The sequence below is a fragment of the Rhincodon typus genome, chromosome 22, assembly GCF_021869965.1.
Source record: "Rhincodon typus isolate 14 chromosome 22, sRhiTyp1.1, whole genome shotgun sequence".
NCBI classification, from domain to species: Eukaryota; Metazoa; Chordata; class Chondrichthyes; order Orectolobiformes; family Rhincodontidae; genus Rhincodon; species Rhincodon typus.
Window position 1 is genome coordinate 20,161,413 of NC_063353.1, and position 10,193 is coordinate 20,171,605.

Here is a 10,193-nt window from a genome sequence, read left to right on the forward strand (position 1 = left end):
TAGTCTTCATCTAGGTTCTGAATGAATGAAGAAGTTGCATTAATTTGAAAATCTGCAACTGGTGCTGCCAACTGGTAAGGTCCTGAGGAGTGTTGTGGATTAGAGGGACCGAGGAGTACAAGTACATAGGTCATTGAAAGCGACATCACAGGTGGGGATTCTTTGATGCTATAAATGAGGTGGACAGGATGGTTTAGCATGCTGGCTTTCATAGGCCAAGGCATTGAATATAGGAGTTGGGATGTTATGTTACATTTTGTAAGTCGTTGGTGAGGCCACACTCGGAGTATTGTGTACAGTTTTGGTAACTGTTATAGTTAAACTGGAAAGTGTGCAAAGAAGATTTACGAGGATGTGGCCAGGACTAGTAGGCTTGAATTGTAGGGAAAGGTTGGCCGGGATAGGACTTTATTCCTCGGAATGTAGGAGACTGAGCGGTATAAAATCATGAGGGGAAAAAATAAGATGAATGTATATAGTCTTTTTCCCAGGGATGGGGAATTGAAAACTAGAGAGCATAGGTTTAAGGTGAGAGGGGATAGATTTAAGAAGGACCTGAGGGGCAACTTCTTTGCACAGAGAGTGGTGTGTATGTGGAATGGGCTGCGAGAGAATTTGGTTGAGGCAGGTACGATAGCAACATTTAAAAAACATTTGGATAGGTACATGGATGAGAAGGATTTAGAGGGATATGGGCCAAATGTGAGCAATTGGAAATTGCTGAGTGGGCACCACGGTCAGCATGGACCAGTTTGGGACGAAGGGCCTGGTTCCATGCTGTATTACTCTATGACTCTAAGTCTGATGTGGTGATTTTCTTGAATTGTCTGCTTACCGACTAATCTCTGGTTTAAGCTTGGAGAGGCAAGCTGGGAATTGAGCAAACTGCAATATTGATATCAAAGGCAACACATTTAACGGTGCCTCCTCCATCTTCTCTGTGTTACTGGGTATGTCTTCAACATGTTAACTGAGCTACTTGGGAGATGATCATTAGGAATCAATATGGGCTCTGAAGCACTGTAAAGGTTTAAGACCTGAGATTCTGTTCATGTACATAGAATTAGGTGCCGTGAGATTCTGTCTCCTGGGACAGTGCAAACTCTAGTGGAGATTTGGGGGAATTCCTTTAGAAACAAAAGTGGAAAAGAACTTAGCAAGCTGTTTGCAAGATAATCTAATATTATTTTAAATGATCACGTATTATTTGGCATTAAATGAGATTATGTAACAAAAAGAAAAATAAGAAAAACAAACAGTACTCCTGAGAATTGGTACAACCTCTGGCTTCACAAATTGCTGTCTCCTCCATAATGCTGAGCCCTGGCACTTCCAGAGTGGTCTCAAAGTATTTGTGAAAAAGCAAGTACTTTGGGCCCTGACGCTGGATGGGTTTGCACTCTTGTTGTATACTGCTTTGTCTTGCAGCTTTGTTAGAAATTTTGCTTTGAAGACTCAATCTTACAGAAATATATTGTGATAATTCCAGTTTGAAGTTCTTTGCATATGTAACTATGAAAGAAGGTCATGTGCAGTTGTTTGGGTGCTTCACATGCATAATGTATTAATAGGAAAATCTGTAGCTTGTATACAGAGGCATATTTTGTATATAGAGCTGCCTTGTAATCTTAACTTGGGCTGATTTTCTGATATTGCTAAACTTTGTCTTCAATTCCATCCAGATCCTCTGAACATGGAACACAGCAGTGATCCTTTGTTTTTCTGGTCTCCCATACACATTTTGAATGCTTTTCATTGGATGAGCATTGAATGATGTAGTCTGCCTTTGGCTCACTGTTTGAAAGGAAATTATTGAAGACAGAATCATTTGTTGTCATTGCACCATTCCTTACTAGAGGCAACTTGCTGCCTAACATTTTCCGACTGCAAGTAGGTTCTGTTTGTCTTTTCGATACTATGTAGTATTTCACTTGGAGCTGGTGTACTCGGTCGCCACTTTTGTGTCCTTCAACATGGCATGTTTGGCCAACTGCCTGGGCAGCAGCAGGAGCCTGGCAATCTGGATCTCTCCGAACTGCTTGAAATGAGCCAGGCAGGAAGCCTCCCACATGATATGCTCGAAACTACCATTGACAAATGAGTTCATGATAGCCTTGGAGGAGATGCTGGTATCAGGGTGAACCAGCTTCATCATTTTATAGGTGTAGCTGGTGTAACTTTCTTTCTCCGCTTCTTCCTGCCCTTCTCTGGCATCTTTTTGATTATTTTCTTTGCACCCTTCTCTAGAGATTTGCTGCATTTTCTTCTCATCAGCCAAAACAATGATCAATTTCAAACAAAGAATCTGCAAGCAGATTCTATCCTTGTTACATGACCCATCTAAGTGCAGCAGTTCTTTCATATTTTCTGCTCTGACATAACCTCTCAGCTCTTTTAATGTTGACCGAGCTGACACACATTCTGAAGAAATCTTTTGCACATCCACCCATTCAAGGGATTCATACACAAAAGCTGTAATAGAAAGTAATTGCCTGATTCACGGTCACAGCATAACCTTGGTTGCTTAAATACACTGACACTGTGTAAGAGCTCCATCTACATTTAGTTGAAGATTCACCCTATGTTTTCATGGCAAGACGGCTCAAACTGAAGGAAACGGACTGAACTGGAAGAAAATGCAAAAGTGACAAGTTGTACATCACCTGGGGAAAATTGTCACAGATAGCCTTCCAGTTAAAACTTTATAAGTTGGACCTTATCCAATAGTCCCACACAGGAATACCCACCTACACATACATATTACACACTACTTTTTTTCTTATAAAAATACACAATTTTACACAAAACATTTATCAAAGTATATTACAGAACAGTTCAAATGTGACAGTACATAAAGTGCAATACAGTTCACTTTCCTCAGTACAAGGACTGCAGTGGTGCCTCACTACACTTACAGTTACAGGATATCATTATATTTTACACTTTGCATTTCATTTCACAAATTCTCTGGGCATAGAGTTGAAAGGTTTTATATGGGTTCCAACTCCTCATTGTACAGCAGGAGGGCCTGGACTATGGCCTTTGCTCACATAGCCATTGCACAGTTAGCATCTTGTAACAAGTCCATCATTCTTGACTTGAAGTATGTGTCTGTCAATATTGCCGATGATCCAGGACAAGATAGTAATTCACAATAGTCTGCACCCACGGCCCTGTGTATCAATACATCTATACACATCCTGAAGGATGCAATAAATGGATTTGAGGAAAGAGCATTGGGGTGACTCGCCGTATCTGAGATGGTGTATATGGTGGCAGAACAAATGCAGGAACCTGCTGACCCATAGTCACTTAGCTGCCATTTATGATCCCTCATCTTGCTTAATAGCAATACAGTGACTTTGGGAAAGTGGTGGATATGCTGACTGGTGAGCCAATCACATATTTGCTATGTAGGTGGTCATTTGCTAATTCATCCATTAATTCCTGGAAGGCAAGAAGGGGAGAAACTCTATCACTGTTATTGTTCTCTCTATGCTGAAGGTTATGCAACTAACAGCATAGCTGCGCAGAATAGAACCTCCGCAGCTATTTGTCCTTGATCGTTACAGCATTGCTTGGCCTGGAAATAATATGGTGCCATAAACACCTATGAGGCTCCAGTCCTTGCTGACCCATAAACTACTGTACTTCAGCTGTTAAATAATGCTGTTAGGATGCTTTCAACATAGGCCTTATAGTTCATTTTACATTGTCGTACGAACTGGTCAAGGACTCATTATCTTTTTTTAGAGGTTAAGTTGAAATTTTGTGTACTAATAGCTCCCCCTTGTATCCGTCATATTGTAAACTATTCTCAGTTTCTACCAAACTCCTGTAAATGCTTCAATGCCAATGGGCTTCCTGGGAATGATATGAAATGTATTTGGATGTGTTTGTTACTGCAGGAGTACAACCATGTTCTGATGCCAACGAAAAGTTTATTCAAAAAGAACAATGGGAAATTGCAGAGAAAACTGCATGAAAATATTTTATGGAAGTCAAATTAAAATAATTGGGAGAAAATGTTCAAATTGATTTTGCACTTTTGATGGTTCCTTTAAGTTTACAGGTTCTACTTATGCTGACTGTTGCCCTTTGCACGCGTGTGTGGCATATTGTTGAGGACAATGGGAAATTGCACATGTTAGAATTCAAATATTTGCAGAAAATGTGTGACAAATCTCAGTAGTCATTAAACATTGACTGGAAAATTGCAAAAGACAGATTTCCCTCAAAGACTCAGTGGGATTGCATGTCACTAATTTCTTAGGCCTTTTCAGTCCAACCTCTCTCTGTGGGTTAGAAAATATTAGGCGTATTTGGTAGAAAACTATTTCTCAGTCTATGTGAGCAGATTTTCTTATCACAGTTGGCAAGTAAAACCTTGTGAGATTGAAGTCCACTGTGATGTATGTATATGAGCAAACAATCGATAAAGACTAAATTTGTGTGTGACAGCATAATTAGTAATTAAAAGATGAGTGTTTCAGTTAGATGCCTACAGAATGTAATTGAGTTGAGTATGTCCTTGAAGTATAAACTGTATTCAGGATTGCCCAAACATGGAAGATTTGAGTGAAAGTTGATTTGTGAAATAATAAAAGCCATTTTTTGCTGCAGTACTCAGTTCTGGTTAGTTGTTGGACAGGTCAACTAAATCAGGGGTGTTCTCTCCAGTGTAATGGCCAATATTTAAACCTCAACCAACATCATGAAAAGAAACAGATTATCTTGTCATTATCACATTGCTATTTGTGGAAGCTCTCAGTGTGCAACTGGCAGCACAGCAGTGCCTGACATTACAACATTTCAAAAGTACTTCATTTGGTTGTAAGGTGCCGAGGAAGTCCTGAGGTCATGGAAAGTACTCTATATATGCAATTTTTTTCTTTCAAATAACCTGGTTAAGACATATCATTTTTATGTAACATTGTGTGGCTTCATTACTTCTTAACAATGTATAGGACAAATGGATTTTGATTCATTTTATAACAGTTAAGTGAGCAACTGATATTTCTATCAAATGCAAGGAACAAGATAATCTCTGACTGACATCAATTATATTTCATTACAATTATTGAATTATTCTGGCTGACAGAAATTAGGCACTTCGTTGTAGAGTTTATGCGAGTAATGTCAGCATATTCTGGATTGAATTGTACAAGACAGCAGATATAATTGGAATATTTTGTGTGTAAGTTAAAAACCATTGGCACTCATGTTTTGCATGAACTTTTACACGGGTGCAAAAGTAAGTTCATCCAAATCAGGCACTGCTACTAAACTAAGCCATAGCCATCACACTCTTTTGAGCTACAGTTCGAAATTGTGAGATATCACTGATTGCACTGTGTCTGGAAGGATTCTCAAATTGCACTAATTGTCTCAGGCATCCAGCACTAGAAGATATATTTTTAGATATTTTTAATCTCAAAAATGATTGAATTTACTGAACTGATTTGTGTATACCAATTAAGCTAAGAGATGTTTTAGCATAGTTTGTGAAGTCATTTTTCGATATTTAAATTAACACTTTTTTACTGATAAATTCACTTCCAACTAAATTATTAGAATTGCAGGTCACCACTTTTAAATACATCAACAAATATATTTAATAGAAAACAGCAAAAAGAAAGATGGGGCAAATTTTACATTTTTCGGCTAAGTGTGAGTTATGTTGAGTTTTCATTATGAGGCTTAGCAAAATTTCTTGCCATATCTTACCAGACACACTTCACTAATACCAAGCCCGGTCTTACGGCATTCGTCTTTCTGATCCCTGCACCATTGTATCGTGTGTTATTCCTAGATTTTCTTGCAACTCAGTGGAAACCCACTGAAAGATGAGCATCCCTCATGCTTGCACCATATTTAAAAGGCCGCTATGCATGTGGGATGAGCATTGGCATTCCTCAACTGCTCTGCTCAGTGATGTGAAGATTTTGAATCCGTTGGAGAAGGGGAAGACAGCACCGCAATTGTCTAACAGGGACTGGGATCTCCTGGTCGAGGGGATGGTGCAAACGAGAGGTTCACTTCTCAGAGAACTGGCAGAGGAGGCCTTGACATCAGACCGTGGCAGCCTGGTCTGAGGTCACCACCTGGGTTAGTGCCGTATTCTCAGTCTGGAGGACCAGCCAGCAGTGACACAGGAAGCTAAATGCTGCAAAACGGTAAGTTTCACCCTCTGCTACCTCACACTCACTCTATCTCTGCTGCTGCAGCCACCTCTCACAAAGGCTTATGGTCTCGTTCTTGCCAGCAACATCTTCTCTCACTGTCTCACTGTCCCTACCCCACAATGTGCCTGAATAAAAACCGAAAGAACTGCGGATGCTGTACATTGGGAACCTAAAGAGAAGTTGCTGGAAAAGCTCAGCAGGTCTGGCAGCATCTGTGAAGAAAAAGTCAGAGTTAACGTTTCGGATCCAATGACCCTTGCTCAGTTCTGGGGAAGGGTCACCAGACCCGAAACATTAACTCTGATTCTTTCTTCACAGATGCTGCTAGATCTGCTGAGCTTTTCCAACAACTTCTGTTTTTGTTCCCACAATGTGCCTGCTGTGCTACTTAGTCACTCTTGTGGGACACCTCACCACCTGCACCCACACTAACAGCTATACCAGACATACTCAGCTCACTCAACCCTTCCCTTTCTCTCATTCCAGGAGAAAACGGCCCCCAGAAGGGCATAGAGAGAACCTTATGAATGAAGGAGTGCATGACAATCTGCTTCATGCCCCCAGTGAGGACAGAGCCCTCGTCTCTGCAAGGGAAGACCAGGGCAGCTCCTGCAGGGATACCAAGACTTCAATGTTTCACTAACCCGTACATCTCTCCCCAACTGTGTTTGCCCCACACCTCTTTCCCATGCACTCACCTGAAACATGCTGCTTTGGACTTGCCATGGCTGACTTCCTGGACAGCAGAGGCACGGAGCCCCTGCTTAAGAACACCCTGTTTGGATGTCTAACCGTGGCCATTCCCTGGACTGGTATCAGAAGCTGCCGTTGACTCACTGTGCTGAGACCCCTTGACTGGCGGGTGCCTCCATGGACGCTGGTGGGGACTAAACTGCTAAGATTTTGAGACAGGGCTGCCTGTTTGCTGCACATGCAGTGTGTTAGCCATCTAAACTGCTGGCCCTTGGTGCAGGTGTGAGATTGATGTTGCACATTACTGCACAGTAAGACGTATACCTTCTTGAGGTCTGCTGACCAACAAAGCAAGCTGCCTGGTTTGTGTGACAAAATGTTACCCTGCTATGAGAAAAGTGATTCATTGCCTCCGGCCCATTGACGCTCCTCAACTTATCCAAAAAATTGCATCCAGTGTCTTCATGTCTGCCTTAAATGAATGGAAGTCTCAGTTCTTTTATATCTAATCAAAACTTCTAACCTCTCTTTTTGCTGTTTTATGGAACAGTTATAATATTCCCATTCTTTGCTCATCCTCTCTACTTATTTATTATCCAACAAAGCTTAATTTTTTTTCAGATCTAATTTACAGATAATCATCCGTGGAAGCTGGGAACTGAACCTTCAAAAATAGAGACATTCTGCTTTAATTCCTTAACACGATACGGCTGAATGTCTTGTACATGCGTGTGAAACTTCTAAAAACACAAATTAGAAAATAGCTCATTACCTCCCTATCCAACTTAACATTGAATACTACTCCCAGCTATTCCATTTTCTGGGGAAATCATTCTGTAAAATTTCTTTCCAGCTCCCAAAAACAGCCAGGTACGATATCTATCCCCTCTAATGCTGCCGTTATTCAAGCTTGACCAGTTGCTTTCTGGTGATGACATTTCTATGGTTAAGGACAGGATTGAAGGTTGCAAGGATAAGTATAGGCATAGATGATCAAACGTTCTATGAGCACTATGCTTTCAGTCCTGCTGGGACCATGGAAATGTCATCTCTCAAATACAAGCAGTCAGGGTTGACTAATGTATATTGTGATGTTAGATTGATGTACTACCATTCTTTCTTGATTACCTTCAAAGGTCAGGGAAAAGTTTCACAGATGTTTATCTTTTTGGAAGTTTCAGCTCTCATCATGTACTTCCTGCAGGAGATTAAATAGACCAGAAGGAATCTATGAATGTAAATCATACATCAGCTGTTAGCGGGGACAACCTCATTGAGTCAAATTGTCTTTAACTATTTCATTAAGTAACATTGGAATTGCAGCTCAAGGCTATTTTATTAATTTATTCCTGGGGTATAAGTATCACTGAATAGGCTATCCTTTGTTGCCCATCCTTAATTGCCCTTGAGAAAGTAATGGTGATCTGCTTTCTTGAATTGTTGTGGTTCACATGATTAAGGTACACTAAAAGTGCTCTAGGGATGGTGTTTAGCATTTTGATCCCGAGATCGTGAAGGAATGGCAATATAGTTCCAAGTCATGAGCGTTGGTGTTTCCAGATGCCTAACGCCCTTGTTTTTCTGGCAATGGGTCTTTGGAAAGTGCTATCAAAAGAGGTTTGGTGAGTTGCTCAGTTGCAAGTTATGGATAATACACAATGCTGCCATTGTTGGCTAATGGTGGGAGTGAATGTTTAAAATGTTGGATTAGGCATCAATAAAGTGGGCTGCTTTTTCCTGAATGGTGTCAGGTTTCTTGAGTATTGTTGGAGCTGCAGTCATCCAGGCAATTGGAGGGTCTTCCATTACAATCCTGACATGTGCCTTGTAGATAGTGGACAGGTTTTGAGAGTTAGGAGTTGAGTTACTTGCTGGAGAATTCCTAGTCTCTATCCTGCTGTTGTAGTCACAATATTTACATGGCTGATTCAGTTCAGTTTCTGATCAATTATGTGCTCCAGAATGTTATTGTTGGGGATTCAGTCATATTAATGCCATGAAATGTCAAAACAACAAATTGGTTTCACCTTTATTTTGGGTGTTAAATGGTACATAGTTCAAGATTCTTTCCCAGACTGAACTTATCTATTTAGATTTGCTTATTTGCAAGTGTCTAACGGCCACACCCCAACTCTTCATCCATGTCATCAAATAATTCTTAGCACCACAGTTGGCAAAGAGACTACACTTACTATAGTTTTTTTGGATAATCTGTTGTTTGTAGCCCTTTCATTGGTTTGTTTTGGTCGCTATAGTTTTATGGGAGAATAATTGGAGAGTGACTTCTTGAAAATCTTAAAATATATCTGAGGACTACTGCTGTTGTATCAGTGCCATCCTCATAGGCGTGTATCTCCTATTGCTCTGATTGAGAAGGCTGGGCAGGAGTAATAGGACACTCTATAACCTCCTACTCATGCTTAACATATGCTTTGAAAGAGGAAATGCTGGAACCTTGAGACAAAATGGCAGTGGGTTGAGACTTCACCAGAGGCTTCACAACTCAGGATCCTGTGGTATCAACAATGGATGTGACCACATTTTCCACGATTGTCATCATATCATGGAGCTGCATCTCCACATTATATCTCACAGGGCATGCTGATCCCATTGCAGTTGGCTGAACACACTGAGCAGTTGCTGTGCACAGTTACGTGTCTGTTACTGTTGCTGAGCCCTTGGAGTTGGCATTTGTACTCTCCCACTAGAGCCAGTTTGTGAATGTGGTCTTGGGTGAGCTGCTTTTTGGGGTGTCCAATTTGCCTTGTCCTTGCTCATTACTCAACACCTTCAACTTACTTCTGAACTATATGGGGTGACAATTGATGAGTTGGTGCCTGTAAGTAAATCTGTGTCATGGCATGCTTCCTCATCCTCTACTGCATTGTCATGACTTCAAATGGATTTGGGAAGCACATAAGAATAGGTTGTTGATGACAAGGCGACCGGAGGCAAATTAGTGGCAGAATTAGATTCGAAGCAGCATCAGTTTGTCATGGAGAGTGTGTGAGGGAGAGGTTACCAAAGAGAAGAAAAGAGGCTAGAATTGTCCAAATCCCTATGGACTGTATCCTCCAGCTTCACGGGGGGTCAACTACCTTAGTAGCTGGAGAGTTGTGAAGATATACATGTCAAGACAGAACAGTATTTATGATGTGAGAAAGTGAGGGAATTAATGGTGAGGGTAGTAGCATTGTTGCAGTGCCAGTCTCATGGCCTGAGCCTCAGCACTTCCATTTCAATGAGTGAAAACGGGGTACCAGTAAGAGTAGAAAGAGGCTCAGGAACGTGCTGCAATTGGTGAAACAACATGGT

The 10,193-nt window shown here is 41.0% G+C and overlaps 1 protein-coding gene across 1 annotated transcript; it reads right to left on the reverse strand.

Moving 5' to 3' along the window:
* Positions 1-1,927: 1,927 nt before the first annotated feature.
* On the reverse strand, positions 1,928-2,260 carry LOC109912374 (histone H2B-like). Its single transcript, XM_048610592.1, has one exon. The coding sequence runs from the start codon at positions 2,258-2,260 to the stop codon at positions 1,928-1,930; it is 333 nt and encodes a 110-aa protein (XP_048466549.1).
* Positions 2,261-10,193: the final 7,933 nt, after the last annotated feature.

Excerpts from the sequence above, each read along its gene's own strand:
- LOC109912374 (XM_048610592.1), bottom strand. The coding sequence starts at position 2,260 with ATGCAGCAAATCTCTAGAGAAGGGTGCAAAGAAAATAATCAAAAAGAT.